Source organism: Somniosus microcephalus, chromosome 32 (assembly GCF_052327205.1).
Source record: "Somniosus microcephalus isolate GS21.2 chromosome 32, FLI_Smic_1.0, whole genome shotgun sequence".
Taxonomy (NCBI): Eukaryota; Metazoa; Chordata; class Chondrichthyes; order Squaliformes; family Somniosidae; genus Somniosus; species Somniosus microcephalus.
In genome coordinates, this window is record NC_141018.1 from 16970083 (window position 1) to 16994196 (window position 24114).

Below are 24114 nucleotides of genomic sequence, written 5' to 3' on the forward strand. Positions count from 1 at the left end.
TCAAATGCTGGGAATGTTGGCCTGAGCGAGAACACTAATGTTGGTGCCCCTATCCTGCCAATGGATTTGCAGGATCTTGTGGAGGCAGCGTTGGTGGTACCTCTCCAGTGCTTTGCGGTGCCTGCTGTACATGGTCCATGTCTCTGAAGCATACAGGAGGGCGGGTATCATACTGCTCTGTAGACCATGAGCAAAGTGCTGGGTTTGAAGCCCTGGTCTTCAAATACTCTCTTCCTCAGGAGACCGAAGGCTGCACTGGCACACTGAAGGCGGTGTTGGACTTGGTCATCGATGTCTGCCCTTGTTGACAGTAGGCTCCCGAGGTATGGAACGTGGTCCACGTTGTCCAAGGCCTTGTCGTGGATTTTGATAATCGGGGGGCAGTACTGTGTGCGGGAGCAGGTTGGTAGAGGACCTTTGTCTTACGGATGTTTAGTGTAAGGCCCATGCTCTCGTATGCTTTGGTGAAGGTGTTGACAATGGTTTGGAGTTCGACTTCGGAGTGAGCGCAGACGCAAGCGTCGTCTGCATACTGTAATTCGATGACACAGGATGGGACGACCTTGGATCTGGACTGGAGGCGATGGAGGTTGAACAGTTTCCCGTTTGTTCTGTAGATTAGCTCCACTTCAGCGGGGAGCTTATTGAGGGTGAGATGGAGCATTGCAGCCAGGAAGATCGAGAAGAGCGTTGATGCGATGAGACAGCCTTGCTTGACCCCGGTCCGTACGTGAATTGGGTCTGTGGTGGATCTGTTGGTCAGGATCACAGCTTGCATGCCATCGCGAAGCAGGCGGAAGATGGTGACAAACTTTTGAGGGCAGCCGAATTTGAGGGGGACACTCCATAATCCCTCATGGTTGACAGTGTCGAAAGCCTTTGTGAGGTCAAAGAAGGCCATGTACAGCGGTTGGTGCTGTTCCCTGCATTTCTCTTGTAGTTGACGCACGGTCAAGATCATGTTCATTGTGCCCCTTAGTGGGCAGAATCTGCATTGCGACTCTGGGAGGAGCTCTTCAGCCACTGGGAGAAGGCGATTGAGGAGGATTCTTGCGATGACTTTCCCTGTGGCAGACAGCAGGGAGATTCCTCTGTAATTACCACAATCAGACTTGTCATCTTTCTTGAAGATGGTCACGATTACGGTGTCACTGTAATGAAGGACTCGTATTAGTCGATTGGGTCCCTAACTGAGACGAATTGAAGTAAACCTTCCCAGTGAATATGTTGGAGGTTATTCTCCTCTGAAGGGTTTCCTGCCTAAAAAAAAAAAGTGTCTGTCTCAAGAGTTCAGTTACTGGGATTCCTTGTCTGGAGGGGCAGGATTGTGTAATGGAGTCTCATTGTGATAGAGGTGCACCTGAAGAGCAACTAAATCATTGAAAGAAACATTGCTTCAGTGATGTTTAATAGAGCCATTAAGAACAGTTCTAGGAAAAGTGAATGGTTGCTTGCCAATATCGTAGTAATCGAGAGAAGCTGATATAGAAAATCCTTGAGAGATTGTACCTGATGACTGTTTGAAAATCCTAAGGAGTGGCTCAACACCATGAGCAGAGACTACTTTAAGACTGGGTCAAATGATCCATGTGCTTGGGTTAGGTTTGGTAAAAGCCCCCTGTGATTTCCATGAGGTCCTATTATCCTTTCTGCAGGATAGATAATGACGCGCAGAAGGGTGTTAAAAAGATGGTTCGATACATCAGTGTGCTCCCTCACTATTTAATAATGCAACTTTAGGGTCCACCCTGGCTAACTCCTGGGTAAGATGTAAAAATTGTAATCTGCGGCTAATTTTAAGGAAAAGTCTGTGAAATTGCTCCCCAACTCCCTAAGTTAATCAAGCAAGCTCCAGGAGATCATGGCTATCCATAATGCATTACAGGAAAATTTACCTAATTCTCACTTTTCTCCTGTCTGCCCCCTTCAACCCTGCCCTCAATATACTTCAGTGACATCCTCCCTTAGGAATACCTTTTTAAAGGACTTCAACATACCAATCTACCAGTATCCTGTTCCAGAGGGTGATAACCATGAGAAAGGAAATACTTCCTACCATCAAACCTGACTCCCTATAACGCTTATCTTATCCAAACTCCCTAAGCCTATTTAACTCTCCTGAACTGACTTTGTAACTTCAAATATCTAAGTTCATATATAATTGTTTCTATCCTCGGCACCCTCTCCAAGCCCTCGATATCCACCATCGGAAATGAGGAACAAAATTAGACGCCATACTCCCAAGTGACGACACACCAAAGCCTTATATTAAAGAAACATAGCGCTCTTGGTTTCATAGTTTACTAATGCACCAGTATTTCCTAGAAGCCTCTTTGCTTTTCCCTATGGCGACCTCATATTGCGTGTGAACCTTCTTTATCTGCTTAAGAATTACTTTAAAATCCCTCTTCTGCTCACTGTGTCAGCTTGACTCTGTAGAACTCTTACTCCTGAGCCAGAAACCTGTGGACTTGAGCACATATTCTAGGTTGACGTTTCAGCACCGTACTGAAGGAGTGGTGCATTGTTGGAGGTGCTGTCTTTCTGATGAGATACTTAACCGAGGTCCCATCTGTGTTGTTAGGTGGATGTAAAAGATCCTATGGCACTATTTGATGAACAACAGGGGGGTTCTCCTGGTGTCCTGGCCAACATTTGCCCCTCGACCAATACCATCAAAACCAAATTACCTGGCCGTTTAACTCTTTGCTGTTTGTGAGTCTTGCTGTGCACAATTTGGCTGCCATGCTTGCTACCATAACAACAGTGATTACACTTTAAAAAAAAAAAAAAAGTAATTAATTGGCTGTGAAGTACTTTGGGACCGTAGCTTACTGAATGACAAATAGCATTTAATATTGACAAATGCAAGGTGATGAGACTGGAGAAGGGAACTAAACAGTAAACTATATGGATCAAAGCTACAGGGCACAGCGCAAGGGTATTTGGGGGGTTTAATGGATAGCTCACTGAAAACAAGCAGTAAGGAAAGCTAACTGGATCTTGGGTTGAATCACCCAGGTGGTAATGAGTCTGTTCCAAACACTGCTATGGCCATACTTGGCCTACTGTGTTCCGGTCTAGTCACGATACTGCAGCAAGAATATACATGTCTTGGAGACAGTGGAGAAAGGACAAGTAAGCTTAAGACGTTGGAGCACGAGAAGAGGTTAAAGAGCTTGTGCTTGTTTACTTTGGAGGAGAAAAGGCTTGGGAAATATTATTCATGATCCTTAAGGGAATAAACAAATTGTACCCAGATAATGGATCTCAGATTGTTACAAGCTCTGAAACCAGGAAACGCAGGCTTGATTTAAGAGGGAAGGGGCTTACGCAGTTTCTATTTCAACCCAGCACGCGAGTACAAAAGACGAGGCTGCAATATTTGCAACCATCTTAAGCCAGAAGTGCCAAGTGGATGATCCATATCAGCCCCCTTCTGAGGTCCCCACCATCACCGAAGCCAGTCTTGAGCCAATTCAATTCACTCCACGTGATATCAAGAAACGGTTGAGCACACAGCACACAGGATACAGCAAAGGCTATGGGCCCCGACAATATCCCGGCTGTCATGCTGAAGACTTGTGCTCCAGAACTAGCCGCGCCTCTAGCCAAGCTGTTCCAGTACAGCTATAACACTGGCATCTATCCGACAATGTGGAAAATTGCCCAGGTATGTCCTGTCCACAAAAAGCAGGACAAATCCAATCCGGCCAATTACCACCCCATCAGTCTACTCTCAATCATCAGCAAAGTGATGGAAGGTGTCGTCGAAAGTGCTATCAAGCGGCACTTGCTCACCAATATCCTGCTCACCAATAACCTGTTCTCCGATGCTCAGTTTGGGTTCCGCCAGGACCACTTGGCTCCAGACCTCATTACAGCCTTGGTCCAAACATGGACAAAAGGGCTGAATTCCAGAGGTGAGGTGAGAGTGACTGCCCTTGACATGAAGGCAGCATTTGAGAGAGTGGCATGAAGGAGCCCTCGTAAAATTGAAGTCAATGGGAATCAGGGGGAAAACTCTCTGGCTGGAGTCATACCTAGCACAAAGGAAGATGGTTGTGGTTGTTGGAGGACAATGGAAAATAAGGAGATGGCAGTTGAATTGAACAGGTATTTTTGCATCGGTCTTCACTACAGAGGATACAAGTAACAACACAGAAATAGCTGTAAATCAGGAAATGGAAGGGAGGGAGGAACTCAAAAATTATAATCACCAGGGAAGTGGTACTGAGCAAATTGTTGGAGCTGCGGGCTGACAATGCCCCGGGTCCTGATGGACTTCATCCTAGGGTCTTAAAAGAAGTGGCTAGTGAGATAGTTGATGTGTTGGTTTTAATTTTCCAAAATTCCCTAGATTCGGGGAAGATTCCATTAGATTGGAAAATAGCGAATGTAACTCCTTTATTCAAAAAGGGAGGGAGACAGAAAGCAGGAAACTACAGGCCAGTTAGCTTAACATCTGTCATAGGGAAGATGTTAGAAGCTATTATTAAAGATGTTATAGCAGGGCACTTAGAAAAGTTCAAAGTAATCAGGCAGAGTCAACATGGTTTTGTGCAAGGGAAATCCTGTTTAACCAATTTATTGGAGTTCTTTGAGGAAGTAACGTGCTGTGGACAAAGGGGAACTGGTGGATGTACAGGTAGACTACCCTTTATCCGGACTTCCGAAAACCGAAACCCTCTAAAAACCGAAGGTTTTTTTGTTCAGCGTAAGTCGTGCGTACGACTTACGCTGAACGAAAAAACCTTCGGTTTTTAGAGGGCTCCGGTTGCGGAAGTTCGGATAAAGGGTAAGTCGTGCGCACGACCCCCCGCCAGCCCCGACAACCGCCGACGACGCCGCTGCCGGCCCCGACAACCGCCGACCCCGACAACCGCCGACCCCCCCGCCGGCCCCGACAACCGCGGACCCCGCCGCGGACCCCGCCAGCCCCCGACCCCGCCAGCCGCCGACAACCGCCGACCCCCCCGCCAGCCCCGACAACAGCCGACCCCCCCGCGGACCCCGCCAGCCGCCGACGCCCCCGCCCGACCCCGCCAGCCGCCGACAACCGCCAGCCCCGACAACCGCCGACCCCCCCGCGGACCCCGCCAGCCGCCGACCCCCCCGCGGACCCCGCCGGCCCCGACAACCGCCGACCCCCCCCGCGGACCCCGCCGGCCCCGACAACCGCCGACCCCGCCAGCCCCGACAACCGCCGACCCCCCCCCCCCCCCCGCGTACCCCGCCGGCCCCGACCACCGCCGACCCCCCCCCCCGCCGGCCCCGACCCCCGCCGACCCCGACTGATTACGCTGAGCGTCAGCGTAAGTCGTGCGCACGGACCCCCGCCGACCCACCTTCCGAAATCCGAAATTCTCCTTTATCCGAAACTCGGCTGGTCCCGAGGTTTTCGGATAAAGGATAGTCTACCTGTACTGTGCTTAGATTTCCAGAAGGCATTTGATAAGGTGCCACATCAAACGTTATTGCGGAAAATAAAAGCTCATGGTGTAGGGGGTAACATATTGGCATAGATAGAAGATTGGCTAGCTAGCAGGAAACAAAGTAGGCATAAATGGGTCATTTTCTGATAGGCAAGATATAACGAGTGGTGTGCCACAGGGATCAGTGCTGGGGCTCAACTTTTTACAATTTATATAAATGACTTGGATGAAAGGACCGAAGGTATGGTTGCTAAATTTGCTGATGACACAAAGATAGGTAGGAAAGTAAATTGTGAAGAGGACATAAGGAGGCTACAAAGGGATATAGATAGGTTAAGTGAGTGGGCAAAGATCTGGCAAATGGAGTATAATGTGGGAAAATGTGAAGTTGTCCATTTTGGCAGGAAGAATAAAAAAGCAGCATATTATCTAAATGGTGAGAGATTGCAGAGCTCTGAGATGCAGAGGGATCTGGGTGTCCTCGTGCATAAATCGCCAAAGGTTACTATGCAGGTACAGCAAGTAATTAAGAAAGCTAATAGAATGTTATCGTTTATTGCGAGGGGAATTGAATACAAAAGTAGGGAGGTTATGCTTCAGTTATACAGGGCATTGGTGAGAGCACATCTGGAGTACTGTGTACAGTATTGGTCTCCTTATTAAAGGAAGGGTGTAAATGCATTGGAAGCAGTTCAGAGCAGGTTTACTAGACTAATACCTGGAATGGGTGGGTTGTCTTATGAGGAAAGGTTGGACAGGCTAGGCTTGTATCCGCTGGAGTTTAGAAGAGTAAGAGGTGACTTGATTGAAACATCTAAGATCCTGAGGGGTCTGGACAGGGTGGATGTGGAGAGGATGTTTCCTCTTGTGGGAGAATCTAGAACTAGGGGTCACTGTTTAAAAATAAGGGGTCGCCCATTTAAGACAGAGATGAGGAGAATTTTTTTCTCACAGATGGTCGTGAGTCTTTGGAACTCTCTTCCTTAGAGGGCAGAGTCTTTCAATAGTTTTAAGGCAGAGGTAGATAGATTCTTGGTAAGCAAGGGGGTGAAAGGTTATCGGGGGTAGGCAGGAATGTGGAGTAATCGGATCAGCCGTGATCTTATTGAATGGCGGAGCAGGCTCGAGGGGCCGAGTGGCCGACTCCAGCTCCTAATTTGTATGTTCGTATGACAATCATCTCAGCCCCAGACATCGCTGCAGGAGTTCTTCAGGGCAGTGTCCTAGGCCCAACCATCTTCAGCTGCTTCATCAATGACCTTCTCTCCATCATAAGGTCAGAAGTGGGGATGTTCGCTGATGATCTGATGATTGCACAGTGTTCAGCGCCATTCACAACTCCTCAGATAATGAAGCAGTCCATGCCCGAATGCAGCAAGACCTGGATGACATTCAGACTTGAGCTGATAAGTGCCAAGTAATATTCGTGCCACACAAGTGCCAGGTAATGACTATCTCCAACAAGTGAGAGCCTAACCATTGCCCCTTGACTTTCAACGGCATTACCATCGCCGAATCCCCCACCATCAACATCCTGGGGGTCACGATTGACCAGAAACCTGGACCAGCCACATAAATACTGTGGCTGCAAGAGCAGGTCATAGGCTAGGTATTCTGTGGCAAGTGCCTCACCTCCTGACTCCCCAAAGCCTTTCCACCATCTACAAGGCACACATCAGGAGTGTGATGGAATATTCTCCACTTGCCTGGATGAGTGCAGCTCCAACAACACTCGAGAAGCTCGACACCGTCCAGAACAAAGCAACCCATTTGATTGGCACCCCATCCACCACCTTAAACATTCACTCCCTCCACCACCGGCGCACCGTGGCTGCAGTCTGTACCATCTACGAGATGCACTGCAGCAACTCGCCAAGGCTTCTTCGGCAGCACCTCCCAAACCCGCGACCTTTTCCACCTAGAAGGACAAGGGCAGCGGGCGCATGGGAACACCATCACCTCCAAGTTCCCCTCCAAGTCACACACCATCCTGACTTGGAAATATAATCCCCGATCCTTCATCGTCGCTGGGTCAAAATCCTGGAACTCCCTCCCTAACAGCACTGTGGGAGTACCTTCACCACACGGACTGCAGTGGTTCAAGGCGGCGGCTCACCACCACCTTCTCAAGGACAATTAGGGATGGGCAATAAATGCTGGCCTTGCCAGTGACGCCCACATCCCAGGAACGAATTAAAAACAAAAATTCAACTACTTTATGCAAAGGTTAGCCAGTGTACAAAATGGACTGTCGGTGGAGTCACATGGTGTGGAAACATTTTATCAAGTAGACGGTAGATATTTAATGGAGTGAGCAATTTTTTTTCATTCACAGAATGTGGACGCCACTGGCAAGACTAGCATTTATTGCCCATCCTTAGTTGCCCTCGAGAAGCTGCTAGTGAGCCGGCTTCTTAAACCGCTGCAGTCTGTGTGGTGAAGGTAATCCCACAGTGCTGTTAGGTAGGGAATTCCAGGATTTTGACCCAGCGACAATATATTTCCAAGTCAGGATGGTTTGTGACTTGGAGGGGAACTTGGAGGTGGCGGTGTTCCCATGCGCTTGTTGCCCTTGTCCTTCTGGGTGGTAGAGGTTGCGGGCTTGGGAGACGCTGTCGAAGAATAAATGGAAGGTATTTGTTTTTGGGACAGGCCAGATGGACTACAGTCGCTTGTGGCCCTGTACTTTCCTGTGTTTCTATCTAAGTTAACTTCCAATCTACCAATCTCCTCCTATTGCCAGCCCATCGCACTTTTTCATATGCAGCTATTAAACAGATGTCACAGTATTATATCATCTGAAAATTTAATATTACTATTTATGTCCAAATTTAAAATCATTGGTTAAAATAATTAACAGTAGAGGAGCCGCCACAGAGCCCTGGGGAACTCCACTCAGCAACAGGCCCTAATTTGAACCTTTCCCATCAATAACCATTCTGCTTTTACCGTTCAGCTAACTTCCAATCCATTCCGCCCTTTCCCAAATAATACTGTGACATCTGTTTAGTTGCTGCATGCAAAACACCAACAAAATACAACTGAACAATCTCCTGTATTTAGGTGAAAGCTAACCAGTTCCTTGCTGTTTTTTGATACTTTGCAATAACCTCACTCTCTTTCTTCGCTCCTTTCGCTCGCTCACTCCTTACATTCTCTCTCTCTCTCTCTCTCTCTCTCCCCTGGCCAGTCAGACTGGTGACGCAGATTTAACATTTCCTGCAAGAAAGGGAGCCAAGCAGCTGTCACTCGGGAGAAACTTATCTTGGTCTGCTTTGTACTGTTTGCAGTTATTTTCACCGTTTTTTTAAGTGTCTCTCTTTACCTGGCAGTTTGACCTTTTTTGTGCATTCTAGACCTTTTCTTAAGCTCCTTAAGTACTTCTTTCTTCACTCACCGAGGCTTCACATTCTCTTCAACTCCTTCTTTTCACCTGGGGATAATGTAAAGCTTCTTTGTATTGAAACAATGTTGTAAGGCTCTTCCATTGCTAAAGTTCTTCTGTGTTACTTCCCTCCCCACTTGGCTGCTTCATTTCAGACCACATCACCGATGGATAGTTGAAATTCCCCCCTGGAATAATGATCCTCAACTCCTTCTCTCCCGCTTGCTCTGGAAGATTCTAATAGATATCAACGGTAACCTTTGCAACTATCACAGGCCCGACTGTACCCAAACTGTTTCTATAGATTCCTTCTGATTAACTAGATTCTCCCCCTCAGTTATACCGAAATCTTTTACAAATCTTTACACTTCCCTCTGTCTTGCCATAAACTTTTCATCCTCCTTGCTTTCCTTTTTCTTTCTCCCCCCTCTCCTTCTCTCCCCCCCCACCCCCGCTCTCCCTTCTCCCCCTCGCTCTCCCTTCTTGCTGTCCCTTCTCCCCCTTCTCGCTCTCCCTTCTCCCCCTTCTTAGGGCCCATTCGGGACCAAAGTGGCAATCTGTGTGTAGAATCGGAAGATGTAGGTGAGGATTTAAATCAATATTTTGCATCTGTGTTCACTATGAAGAAGGACGATGTAGGCATAGAAATCAGGCAGGGGGATTGTGATATAATTGAACAAATTAGTATTGAGAGGGAGGAGGTACTAGCGGTTTTAGCGGGCTTAAAAGTGGATAAATCCCCACGCCCAGACGAGATGTATCCCAGGCTGCTGTGTGAGGCAAGGGAGGAGATTGCAGGGGCTCTGACACACATTTTCAGAACCTCTCTGGCCACGGGAGGTGCCAGAAGACTGGAGGACAGCTAACGTAGTACCATTATTCAAGAAGGGTAGTAGGGATAAATCAGGGAATTACAGGTCAGTGAGCCTAACATCAGTGGTAGAGAAATTATTGGAAAAAATTCTGAGGGACAGAATTAGTCTCCACTTGGAGAGGCAAGGATTAATCAAGAATAGTCAGCATGGCTTTGTCAGGGGGAGATCATGTCTAACCAATTTGATTGACTTTTTCAAGAGGGTGACTAGGTGTGTGGATGAGGGTAGTGCAGTTGACGTAGTCTACATGGACTTTAGTAAGGCTTTTGACAAAGTCCTACATAGGAGACTGGTCAAGAAGGTAAGAGCCCATGGGATCCAGGGCAATTTGGCACATTGGATCCAAAATTGGCTTAATGGCAGGAGGCAGAGGGTGATGGTCGAAGGTTGTTTTTGTGACTGGAAGCCTGTGTCCAGTGGTGTACCGCAGGGATCGGTGCTGGGTCCTTTGCTGTTTGTAGTGTACATTAATGATTTAGATATGAATGTAGGAGGTATGATCAGTAAGTTTGCAGATGACACAAAAATTGGTGGAGTGGTAAATAGCGAGGAGGGAAGCATCCGGCTACAGGACGATATAGATGAGTTGGTCAGATGGGCAGAACAGTGGCAAATGGAATTTAACCCTGAAAAGTGTGAGGTGATGCATTTTGGGAGGACTAACAAGGGAGGGGAATACACAGTGAATGGTAGGACCCAAGGAAGGACAGAGAATCAGAGGGACCTTGGTGTGCATGTACATAGATCCCTGAAGGCAGCAGGACAGGTAACTAAAGTGGTTAACAAGGCATATGGGATACTTGCCTTCATTAGCCGAGGCATAGAATATAAGAGCAGGGAGGTTATGATGGAGCTGTACAAAACGCTAGTTAGGCCACAGCTGGAGTACTGTGTGCAGTTCTGGTCGCCACACTATAGGAGGGATGTGATTGCATTGGAGAGGGTGCAGAGGAGATTCACCAGGATGTTACCTGGGCTGGGGCGCTTCAGCTATGAAGAGAGACTGGACAGGCTGGGGTTGTTTTCCTTAGAGCAGAGAAGGCTGAGGGGGGACCTGATTAAGGAGTACAAAATTATGAGGGGCATAGATGGGATAGATAGAAAGGAACTTTTCCCCTTAGTAGAGGGGTCAATAACCAGGGGGCATAGTTTCAAAGTAAGGGGCAGAAGGTTTAGAGGGGATTTGAGGATAAACTTTTTCACCCAGAGGGTGGTTGGAATCTGGAACTCACTGCCTGAAAGGGTGGTAGAGGCAGGAACCCTCAACATTCAAGAAGCATTTAGATGAGCACTTGAAACGCCATAGCATACAAGGCTACGGACCAAGTGCTGGAAAATGGGATTAGAATAGACAGGGCTTGATGGCCGGCGCGGACACTGATGCGCCATCAATTACTCAAAAGACTGAAGTTGAGCGAGTAACAATCAGGCTTTTATTAACTAAAGAATGAAGGTCTTGTCTCGAGTGGTCGACCCGTCCAGAATACTAAGGGACTGGGAGGTAGTCACTTATATACCTGGAATAGTGGGAGGAGTCAGCCGAGGCATGTCCAGACCTGTACCTAGTGGAATACACATACAGACACAGACAGGTATGACAGTGGTTTACCACAGACACGATGGGCCGAAGGGCCTCTTTCTGTGCTGTATGACTCTATTCTCGCTCGCCCTTCCACCTTCTCATTATTTTCCTTCTCCCTCTTCTCCTTTTCTCTCTCCTATCTTTGGCCAGTCAGGTTGGTGATGCACATTTTGTTTCCAGATTCTCCTTTGCTTTTTGTGACTCTGCATGACATTATCGTGCAATGATGAACTGACTGGTTTATTATTCATCTCCTATTTGTGACTGCGAGTGGAATATTAAATATACCGGAACCATGGGATTGCTTTGTGTTCGTGGGGTTTCTATCAAATCCAACCATCCTTGGACCCAGGTTATCAACCTTCACTAACTAGCTGTTCTTCTGCTATAACTGCTCAGTTACCAGTTTGCTGAATAGCATATATTTTTGAAGTCAGTAGTGGTTCATAGAAAAATTGGGTGAAAGGAGTTGAAAGCCCAGTAGTGGTGAAAATGTAATTTGCAAACCAGTGTGAATCTGTCCACTAAACACACGTTCTCATTGGCTTTCTCTGTCTTTTTCTTTCCCCTCCTAAGAGTGTTCGGGATCCATCAGGAGCATCCATTGCCCTCTTCACTGCCAAGTTACATCAACCCAACAAAACTCTGCAACATGTGGTGCTGCAAGCCTTGTTCTACCTGCTTGATCAAGCTATTGAAAGGTAAGCACTCGCTCTTTCTCATGTACAGTCCTGAAACTTTTAGGAAACCATGGAGGGAGGGGGGGTGCTCTTTGATTTTTTTGAAACCCTTCAAATTGTGATAGTTAATGTCTACAGGTCTGTATGATATTCTCCAATTCATTCAAATTGCATCAGCACTAAATGATTCAATTTAATAATGATGAATGATACTAGAATCTAGACAAATTAGCAGCGTCTATATAAATTTCTATAATTCATTTTCCATCTTGTAACGTCGGCTTGTAATCACAAATTTTATACGGTAAAATCTTTGTCAGGAATTGTTTATTCTGCTCAAGGGAGAATTTATTCAAGATCGTTTAGGGAATCAATATGTTTTGAGATTGTTATAAACTCTAGAAAAGGAAAAGTGCACAGTGTTTAGATTTAACTGTTGGATGTAAAGAATTAAGATGTGGAGGCAGATAGTGTAGAGCAATTTAAGGGAGGATTGGATAGATATTTAAGAGATTAGGTGATCGAGGGGTCTGCTGCTGGTGTATCTCCTCAGTTCAATGGTATGAGTTGGTCCCTTAAGCAGGCTGGTTGCCTGTTTTGTTAATGGAACTTGACTGGCACTGCCATGTATGTGGTAGTGGGAGCCGGGAGGGCAACAATGAAACTCCCTTGTGATCGTGACTGGATTTCAGTGTCTTAAACATGAGTACTCCTTTAATCTCTGAAAAGGGACCGAATTAACACTAGGCGAGGTGAGGTTGGTTTGATTCGTAAGCTGCTTTATTGCACTGTAGGCAGTGTTTGACGAGAGCCACTTGGTACAAACAGTATAACTTGTGTCCTCGTACAGTTATAAAAATAAATGTCGTACACTTGTACGCCAGCCCATTTCAGTGGGCCCTTTACTCAGTGTAAAGCCCAACCTCTCCCTGATCAGGGCTGAGGTTCTCCATTTGCAGCCTGCTGCTGCCAGACTGACCTCTGGTGCCCATTTCGATTCTTAAAAGTCCTCCCTTCAAAATAGCAGCAGAGAGCAAAGAGACCTGTTGACACCGAGCTGCGAGTTGTCTCCTAAACGACCAGGCATTGCTAAGAAATGGGCCATTGTTTGCGAACTCTTCAAAACACTTCGGCAAGCTGCTGCTCGAAACGCATTTTAAGACGGCTCTTCTGGGTGGGGGAGAAATGGCCACAGCATCCTGAACCACGGCAAGGAGTTATTCGTTTGTGGAAGTGACCAGATGGAGTGCATAGCCTTTTCTGGACTTCCGGTGATTAATCTGAACCTGTAATGGGCGAAGTTGGAAGCGTGAAAATCCCACCTGCTTTCATAAGAACATTAGGAGCAGGAGTAGGCCATATGGCCCCTCGAGCCTGCTCCGCCATTCAGTAAGATTATGGCTGATCATCGGCCTGCTCATTGTCTGGTATTTCTTCGCACAAAAGTAATGTTCTCGTTCCTTTTGCTTTTTCCACTTGCTCTAACTCAAACGGGTATAGTTCACTTGGTGTTAGCACCAGCGCAGTCACTTCTTTTCCCTTCTCCAATTTAAAACAAAAAGGGGCTGATTCTCCACTTGGATCATTTCTACAGCAACAACAACTTATATTTATATTTTATATATTCTACAACAAACTATTAATGGAAGTATTGAAGTATATGAGGCAGAAAACACAGAAACAAGGCTGCACATGTAGAGTAAAAAATATGCACAATTTAAGGCTTTGAAAAACAGGGTTTTAAAATAGTTGAGATTTAGTTTCCTTGCAGTGAGATTGTGGGAGTAACTTAAAGCCTATTATGTAGATCGGTGATTGAGATTGGGTCACTGCTTACTTAGAATTATTGCAGTAACATAGTCCAGTGCCGATGTGCAGCACAGTTAAGCTGCATAACCTCAGATTTTATTTTAAGATTACTGATTAAAAAGTGCTCTTGAAGAAAATTCTGTTTCGTTTTGGAAAATGTGAGTTTTAAGTTTTGGCCTTGTTAGATGGCTTCTTGAACATGTCTGTCCGAGCCAAACATGAAGTGTGATTTTTATGATCCGGTAAATGAGAAAAGCTGCATCAAAGCAGACTGTTTTCAGTGTACAGTATAAGCAGTTTGTCTCCGTCAATTCTATCATCCGTGTACATGATGTAAATATGGTCTTTCCTGTCCAAACAAGGTATTCAAAATACAACCGCAGTTTAACACTAAAATCTCTTCAGAAAGTAGTGTTTTCCTCCCAGTTGTCCTTTTAACATTTGAACTGATTCTCCAGCAATAAAAATGTCTGTCCTTCAGCATTACCCTGCTCAATCTGAGATTGAGAGATTTTTGTTAACCAAAGGTATTAAGGGATATGGGGGCAAAGGCGGGTATATGGAGTTAGGTCACAAATCAGCCGTGATCTCACTGAATGGCGGAGCAGGCTCGAGGGGCTAAATGGCCTCCTCCTGTTCCTATGTTCCATGTTCTAATCATTTCTTTGAACCAGTTTTTAATCTTTGTGGGCATTTTTGTTTTCTCAGTTTTGAGACTCAGAGAAACGGGCTGGTGTTCATTTACGATATGGCCGGCTCTGCGTACACCAACTTTGAGTATGACCTAAGCAAGAAGATTCTTCACCTCTTGAAGGTAGGTCACTAAACGTTGGCTTACGCGTTTTTGCCTGCCCGTGCGTACTGAAATGTTGGAAATGCAGCAACTCTTGGAACGATGGTTTCGGGCAGGGCAGCGGGCTCTGCTTCCCAAATCCAAGGGTTTGTAACTTATTCAGAGGTTGACCTTAAAAAAAAAAAAAAAAAAAAAAAAAGAATAATAATGGGTCCGATGGCCCAATTCTGGTGCTTAGCAAGGCTATTTCAGACTTTTGGAAAATAATTCTTTGGTGACTCAATAGGACTTAATTGGTTGTTTTTTCCTTATTCTTTGAATGATGTTGTTCTCTACGTACCTAACTGCTACCCTCTTCTTTCCACTGTTGCTAATTTTGATCTGTACGTGTTGTGGTTTCAGTTATTTGCAATACGCTGTGTCTTTTTTTAAAGTTAAAAATTAATCGGGAGTGAATCTGTCGGAAAAGTGGATGTCTTGGGTTTTTTAGAATTCATTCATGGGATGTGGGCATCGCTGGCAAGACCAGCATTTATTGCCCATCCCTAATTGCCCTTGCGATGGTGGTGGTGAGGCATCTTGAACCGCTGCAGTCCGTGTGGTGAAGGTACTCCCACAGTGCTGTTAGGGAGGGAGCTCCAGGATTTTGACCCAGCAACGATGAAGGATCGGTGATATATTTCCAAGTCGGGATGCTGTGTGACTTGGAGGGGAACTTGGAGGTGGTGGTGTTGCTGCCATGCGCCTGCTGCACTTGTCCTTCTAGGTGGTGGAGGTTGCGGGTTTGGGAAGAACAGGGTGAAGGAATAGCTTCAGAGTGGAGCTGTATACGTCACAGTATAGGGCAGGAGAGGGGAGAAAAATGTCATGACCCAGTAGTCAAGCTTGCTGTTTCGCTGTGACTAGTCTTTTGCTACTCTGTTGACTGCCTAGGATTATGTTCATGTTATGGAAGTTAACATCTTTTGAATGAGGAACACCAAAGTAATTTTTCTATTTTTGAGGTCTTAGAAATAAAATGTAACTTTTCTGTGTTGTATGACTTAGTTGTATTATCAGATAATAAAGTGCCCTTGAGATTCATCGTCTTCCTTTTTAGGGAGTTGTGTTTATAAATAGCACGAGTTCTGTTTGATTTTGATGCATTTTAACAGTTGCATGTGAACATACTCGATGTTTTATTTTTATTTCATTTTCTTCTTATCCTGTTGATCATTCTATTTCCATTCTTTATTGTACCTGAAGATATTTGAAGTCTCTTCTCCAGCCCTACAACCCTGTAAGATATCTGCGTTCCTCCCATTCTGGCCTCTTGAGCATCCCCGATTTCTTGTGGTCCACTATTGGCAGTCGTGCCTTCAACTGTCTCGGCCCTAATCTGGAAATCCCTCCCTAAACCTTTCCATCTCTCTCTCCTTCTGTAAGACACTCCTTAAGACCTACTTGTTTGGCCAACTGAACTAATATAAGAACATAAGAAATAGGAGCAGGAGCAGGCCATTCGGCCCCTCGAGTCTGCTCCGCCATTCAATAAGATCATGGCTGATCTGATCATGGCCTGAACTCCACTTTCCTGCCCGCTTCCCATAACCCTTGACCCCTGTTTTTCAAAAATCTCCGCCTTGAATATATTCAATGACTCCACAGCTCTCTGGGGTAGAGAATTCCAAAGATGCACAACCTTCTGAGAGAAGAAATTCCTCATCTCCGTTTTAAATGGGCGACCCATTATTCTTAAACTATGCCCCCTAGTTCTAGATGCCCCCTAGTTCTAGATTCCCCCACGAGGGGAAACATCCTCTGCATCTACCCTGTCGAGCCCCCTCAGAATCTTACATGTTTCAATAAGATCGCCTCTCATTCTTCTAAACTCCAATGAGTGTAGGCCCAACCTGCTCAACCTTTCCTCCTAAAACAACCCCTTCAATTCAGGAATCAACCTAGTGAACCTTCTCTGAACTGCCTCCAATGCAATAATATCCCTCCTTAAATAAGGAGACCAAAACTGTATGCAGTACTCCAGGTGGGGTCTCACCAGCGCCCTGTACAGTTGTAGCAAGACTTCCCTACTTTTATACTCCGTCCCCCTAGCAATAAAGGCCAACATTCCATTTGCCTTGTTAATTACTTGCTGTACCTGCGTGCTAACCTTTTGTGTTTCATGTACGAGGACACCCAGATCCCTCTGTACTGCAGCATTCTGTAGTCTCTCTCCATTTAAATAATATTTTGCTTTTTTATTCTTCCTACCAAAGTGGAAAACCTCGCATTTTCTCACATTATACTCCATCTGCCAAATTTTTGCCCACTCACTTAACCTGTCTATATCCCTTTGCAGACTCTGTGTCCTCCTCACAACTTGCTTTCCCACCTATCTTTGTATCGTCAGCAAATTTGGCTACAGTACACTCGGTCCCTTCATCCAAGTCATTACAGGAAACTTTGTGCTATCCGGCACCGACGGGATCGAGCTGTTGCCGTCCCATCAAAACTGCCGGACAAACCAGCGCTAATGTTAAAACATACGGAGCTTTTGAGCTCCGTGTGAAGCAACAAACAGTCGACTGTAGCTTGCAAGCGTCTCTGTAGCTAAGCAACAGCTTCAGCTAGACCTTGCAGAGCCTGACTGGTGGGGAAAAAAAAAAGCAACGAAAAGAAAAAAAACTTACTGAACCGACTCCTGAATTTTGCCGGTGGATCGAGCATTCCGGACAGTTAACCTCCGGATAAACCAAAGTTTCCTGTAATATAGATTGTAAATAGTTGAGGCCCCAGCACTGATCGCTGTGGCACCCCACTAGTTACAGTTTGCCAACCTGAAAATGACCCATTTATCCCGACTCTCCGTTTTCTGTTAGTTAGCCAATCCTCTATCTATCTATGCTAATATATTACTCCCCAAAAAAATAAGACTTACATTTTTTGAGCGCCTTTCACGACCACCAGACGCCTCAATGCGCTTTACAGCCAATGAAGTACTTTTGAAGTGGAGTCACTGGCACGGACTCGATGGGCCGAATGGCGGCCGCCTCCTGTGCCATTATGACACTAATGTGGGACATCGTGAGCGCTCACCTTGTGCAGTAACCTTGTATGTGGCACCTTATCGAATGCCTTCTGGAAATCCTTATGTGGCTCAGTGTCAAATTTTGTGAAAATGCTCCTGTGAAGGGCGTTTGGGACGTTTTACTACGTTAAAGTTGCTAAATAAATGCAACTTGTTGATCAGGAAAATAAATTTCATTAGAAACTAGCGGGTATGAAGTGAAGATATTTTAACTGCTGGTGTTACATGAAGAAAACTCTCAGTCTGTAGTGGAATAGTTTTCATTATTAATGTCATAGTAATGCAAGAAAATCCAGTCATTTCTGTGTGGGGCGTATGTCTCGCCATTACTTGTCTCCCCATTCATATTTACGGTCAAGTTGTGTCACCGTCTGCCAGTCACCCTGCCACTCATTTCAATAGAGTGGTTGCACTTATTTGTTTTAAAAAAGATGATGTATTTTTTTTTTGTCGACAACCTATGCCACTGGCTGACAGAATTTTACAGTCAGGGTCAAAACGGCACAGAAGGAGGCCATTCGGCCCATCGAGTTTGTTTAGAGTAATTAGAGCTAACTTGCTGATTGTTTTGGTATTGATATTAGCAAATCTTGAAGTGTTCGGCAGCTCCATTATTGTCTATTTGAAGAATTAGAAAATTGTATCTGAAAGCAACTGTTTTGTTTTTAAGTGTATGAATCCAGATAGTTTCACTTGGGTCAGCCGTGGCTCAGTGGGTAGCACTCTCGTCTCCGAGTCAGAAGATTGTGGGTTCAAGTCCCACTCTAGAGACTTGAGCACATAAAGCTAGGCTGACACTCCAGTGCAATACTGAAGGAGTCTGAGGTGCCATCTTTTGGATGAGACGTTAAACCGAGGCCCCATCTGCTCTCTCAGGTGGACATAAAAGATCCCGTGGCCACTATTTTGAAGAAGAGCAGAGAAGTTCTCCCCGGTGTCCTGGCCAATATTTATCCCTCGATCAACATAACAAAAATAGATTATCTGGTCATTATCACATTACTGTTTGTGGGAGCTTGCTGTGCACAAATTGGATGCCGTGCTTCCTACATTACAACAGTGACCACACTTCAAAAGCACTTAATTGGCTGTAAAGCGCTTTGAGACGTCTGGTGGTCGTGAAAGGCGCTGTAGAAATGTAAGTTTTTTTTAAACCCACCAGTTCTTCCCCCAGACTTGGTTTCCTTAAGTGTTCTGTCTGTTTTCCTTGTTTTTGACTTCTCACTGTGTGGCAACTATATGCCTTTTCAGAAGCAGCACTGCACTTAACTCAGCTTGCATTTATATAGCGCCTTTAACACAGAAAAACGTCCCAAGGCACTTCACGGATGTTAAATGAAAAAAAACGACTGTGAGCCGAAGAAGGAGGTATTAATTGGAGTTGATCAAAGAGGTGGGGATACAGAGGGTCTTCAAGGAGGAGAGGGAGGTGGAGAGGCGGAGGGATTTAGAGAAGGAATTCCAGAGCTTCGAGGCTAGACTGGCTGAAGACACAGTCGCTAACGGCCGGTTGGAGGGAAAGAGGAATGCACAAGAGGCCCGAGACGGAGGAACTGAGAGTTTGGGGAGAGCGTTGTAGGGCTGGAGGAGGTTACAGGGATGGGGAGGGGCGAGCCCGTGAAGAAACTGGTAACAGAAACTGATGTGTAAGTTAACTGTGTGTGTTGATTCTCTGCTGATGGATTGAAACTGGTTAATGGAAATATCCAGGGCCTACTGTACGGGTTGGGTTGTGATTAGATCAGCTTGATCCACTCATTATTCCAGTGGGAGTTGATCAGTGCTTAAGACTGTCCAAGGACGACGGTGGAGAATGTTTGAGTTATAAAATCTGTTTTTTGAGTACAGAAAACTTCCGGTGTACATTTCGAGGAGTTTTCATTAATGCATCACTTCTGTGCTGTGGATGATGTCGGACTGTGCCCCTTCCTTCCTTTTGCAATGACCCCATTAACTGGTGTCTGTCAGGTCTGACAATGTATTGAATAGCTGCCCTGCTGGGGTATTGAGTCAGTATTACACACGTAATTAACTGTGTTTTCTTTAAAATGATTCTGCAGTAATGAGAAAATGTTTTTCTTGGGGAGTCGGTGTCACGGTGCAATTCACACCCGGTCCTTCCATGATGGATTCATTTTCCATTCATCCCTGAATCTCCCAACCCGGTCAGTGGATAAGCAGCAAGCATAAGTACAATACACTGAAGCAAGAGCTAGAAGGGGTAGATAGAGAGAAACTGTTCCCATTGGCGGAAGGGTCGAGAACCAGAGGACACAGATTTAAGGTGATTGGCAGAAGAACCAAGGCAACACGAGGAAAAGCTTTTTTGCTCAGCGAGTGGTTAGGATCTAGAATGCACTGCCTGAAAGGGTGGTGGAGGCAGATTCAATCACGGCTTTCAAAAGGGAATTGGATAAGTTGGCTGAAGGAAAAAAATGTGCAGGGCTACGGAGAAAGTGCGGGGGAGTGGGACTAGCTGAAGTGCTCTTGCAGAGAGCTGGCACGGGCTCGACGGGCCGAATGGCCTCCTTCTGTGCTGTAACCGTTCTATGATTCTGTGATTGTTGCAGCTGCTATGCCCATCTCTCAGGTTATCCCAAAGTACAAACAGTGAAACATTTTTAAAGCGCAGTTGGTGAATTGGTGTGTGTTTCTGCTGCAAATATGTGGTTTGCCTGAAATTAATACTTCATTCAGTAGAGGATGCAATATCCTTAACACCCTGCCTATGCTTTTATCTTTTAAATGAGCGCCTCATGACTGGTAATTAAGGGGAATAAACTCCATAATGGTTGGTAGTTTCATAAGTGAACATAATTGTCCACACCTTCAGCTGCTGAGGTCCTAAGCTCTGGAATTCCCTCCGTTATCCTCTTCCCCTCTCTACCTCTCTTTCCTCCTTTAAGACGCTCCTTAAAACCTACCTCTTCGACCAAGCATTTGATCATCCGCCCTAACATCTCCTTATATGGCTCGGTGCCAAATTTTGGTTCTTTTTTTGATAGCACACTTGTGCAGCACCTTGGGACGTTTTATTGCATCAAAGGCGCTGTATGAATACAAGTTGTTGTAATGCATCTCTAATGCAACGGATCCTTTCCTTCCTCCTCCCTCCCAATATACCAGCTATGATGACCTGTCAGGTGTGTTACTGTCATATGATGGCCACAGATGGGTGGCAATATTCACAATCTGCTTAGCCCACCCACAGCAGAATATCAACATTACCGTGTAACAATGACATTAGTCCATTTGAGATTTTAAATTTAGGTGTTCTTTCTTTGCTTTAATCAAATTTTACCGCTGCCCATTAAAGAAGACTCTCTTTTTCTTTCTCTCTCTCTCTCTCTCTCTTTTTTCCTCCTTCTGGTTTTGATTCTGGCAGCAGAAATTATACCGCTCCATATCTGCCTAGTTACGCAGGTGGGCTCCTGTCACGTGTACACTGTCTCCATATCTGCCTAGTTACACAGGTGGGCTCCTGTCACGTGTACACTGTCTCCATATCTGCCTCGTTACACAGGTGGGCTCCTGTCACGTGTACACTGTCTCCATATCTGCCTAGTTACGCAGGTGGGCTCCTGTCACGTGTACACTGTCTCCATATCTGCCTAGTTACGCAGGTGGGCCCCTGTCACGTGTACGCTGTCTCCATATCTGCCTAGTTACGCAGGTGGGCTCCTGTCATGTGTACACTGTCTTAATAAAATCATCGATCTAGTCAGGCTTTATTATATTACCTTGGACGAAACATCCTTTTAGATCAGTCATGCTATATCAAATGGTCAGTAAGTTATTTTTCTGCCGGTGTTTGAGTTGTAATGTGATATTGTAATATCCACCTTTCTCTTTTCAGGGCGCCTTTCCTGCTCGTTTGAAAAAAGTGTTCATTGTTGGTGCTCCTGTCTGGTTTCGGTTCCCATATTCCGTTCTAAGCCTAATTCTTAAAGAGAAGCTCCGGGAAAGAGTAAGTGCTCTCCAAGCTTTACAGTAACGCTGTCGTCCAATTGTGTTGGCTGTAATTTTGAATATGTTCATTTAACAACTTTGTCCTGATGTGCCACAATGATCTGGGCATCACTTTTGAGTGTAGATGGTATGTCAGTACAATAAACTGTATCCTAGATTCATGACTGAGCCAGCGACAAAAGCTGATGTGCTACGAGTCTTCAAACCTGTCAACTATACGTGTCTTCGTGACTTAAAAAACCTGTGCCTGCCCCGCAGTGGGATATTGTCAACTCTGGTAGGCTGCAGATTAAACCCAACTATTGCTCTGCGCGCATTTCAGTCCAAAACCACAGTTACTGGTTCGGAAAATGGTCCACTCTGGTCCATATCCGAGCAGTGCAGCCGGACCAGCCCACAGAATTGTACCCAGAGCAGCGCGTGAAATGCTCCTGGCTATGTTGGGAGTTGGTGTGGCTGCATTTTGTCTTAATCCGCAGGATTCCAGCAACGCAAACCACTTCTTCCTGTTGATAGATTTCCGAGACAGCATCTTGACCTTGGAATTGAGCCCCTTGTACGCAGACGTTCAGTACAGGGTTAACGATCATTTTCTGAACTAGGGTTGCCAAGGCGCACAATAGGCAGTAGAAGTCTGCCACTTTCCTAGTGGTATCCAGTGCAATTCATCCAAGTCTTTACTCCCGATAACTACTTGATAACAGTTGGAAGACACTGACAAACATAGGAAGCACTTGAAATAACAACAGAAAATGCTGGAAAAACTCAGCAGGCCAGGGCAACATCCGTGGAGAGAGAAACAGAGTTAGCGTTTCAGGTCGAAGACCCTTAGCCAGAACTGGAAAATTCCTGCTTTTTTTCTAGTTCTAACGAAGGGTCATCGACCTGAAACATTGACTCTCTTTCTTTCTCCATGGATGTTGCCTGGCCTGCTGAGTTTTTCCAGCGTTTTCTGTTGTTATTTCGGATTTCCAGCATCCGCAGTATTTTGCTATAGAAAGCACTTGTACTTTTTCAACTAGAATAAGACGTTTTAATTAAGTGTATTTTTGTAGCTCCAGAAAATTAGTTGAAACTGCTGGTCATGTAAGATTGTCATTGAGCGCTCATACCATTGCATGTTTTCATCAAAATAACTACACAGAAGTGTTTTTTTGAAAAAAATACCCTTGTGGCTATTGAAGAGTCCCTCACAGATGATTGCTGAAAATTGGGACACATGGACCGGAAGGAGACGTGGTAAATTGGTTAGACAATTGAAGACGGTCTTTATAAATACGACCCGTGATTGGTGCCTCTGGGCTCAGTCTGGCCTGACTTAAATATTCATCAGCCAACTGATAGTACAGGAAACTCAACGGGACCGGCGTGGTGCCGGTTTATCAAAAAGTCCGGATTAGAGAGAGGTATAGTAAAAGGTACGAGAGCTCCGTACACAGCAACAAATCCAGGCTTCCCTGTTGCTTAGCAACAAGTGCAGGAACCCCAGTTACACAGCCACAGATCCAGGAACGGCCACTAATATGAAGTAAAACTTACCTGAACCTACTCCTGAATTTTGCCGGTTAACGGAGGTTTCCGGTTATTTAGGTGCCGGTTAAAAGAGAGTTTCCTGTAGATGTGACAAATGGGTTTTGGTGATTAAGACGTTATGCATGTTGGATGGGTAAGATACTAAAAATGGGAGAGATTTCTTTAAGCGCAAGGCTATAAATGGAATGCAGAATCGCCATGTGATTGGCCCTGCTGTGTAGTATGGGAGAAATTTCTTGTTACAGAGCGGTTTTGGAGCATGCACTGCTTTGCCACAGGGAGTGTTTGAGGCAGGGACCACTGCATGTTTTAAGGGAAAATTGGATCACTATTTGAAGCAGGGAAAGAGACAGGGCTATGAGGAGAGAGTAAGGAGTGGAGACTAGTTTTGCGTTACTCGAAAGAAGAGCTGGTGTACAAGATGGGATGAATGGCCTCCTTCAGTGCTGTAAATCTCTATGGTTCTTTCTCGCTCCAGAATCTGTCCTTCCAAAAGGACAGAAATGATTTGGGGAAGAGTTCAGAGAAAATCATATGATTTGCTTGTGGAGCCTTGGACCAATGTGCTGTTTGATAAAGTGCAGGAAGTCAGGTTCTGCTCCACTGAGCAAAGCTGGGAGGATATGGTTGAAGTACCTTAAAATAGAAATACATTAGCGGTGGTGAGTTCTTGCTGGCTGCAAAATATAGAGCAAGTTGTGATAGCAAGTTATGGAGGACAAGATCTAGTGATGGTTTTGGATATAAATTCTTCTGGTACTAATGCACAGAATAAATATTCAGGCAAGAATACCTGAGGATTTTTTTTTTAAATGTTGGACAGATGTTTGTTGCAGGAGGGTAGCTATGTCTCCAGATGTGGGACTGGGGTGGGGGGGGCGGGGGTGTTGGGGAAGCAGACCTGTATAGCACTAGCAATAAAATGGAGATGGATTTGGACCACAGTGTACATCGGCCGAGTGCTTCAGACTGGCGAAAGGGCGGGG

At 45.5% G+C, this 24114-nt stretch overlaps 1 protein-coding gene across 1 annotated transcript in view; it reads left to right on the plus strand.

Moving 5' to 3' along the window:
- Positions 1-11502: 11502 nt before the first annotated feature.
- Positions 11503-24114, plus strand: part of ptpn9a (protein tyrosine phosphatase non-receptor type 9a) — an 85529-nt gene continuing 72917 nt past the window's right edge. The window contains exons 1-3 of the mRNA XM_085972153.1: positions 11503-11978; positions 14475-14580; positions 21483-21593. Of these exons, the coding sequence (XP_085828279.1) occupies positions 14515-14580; positions 21483-21593 (177 nt within the window). The 5' untranslated portion in view covers positions 11503-11978; positions 14475-14514. The remainder of the gene's footprint in view (positions 11979-14474; positions 14581-21482; positions 21594-24114) is intronic.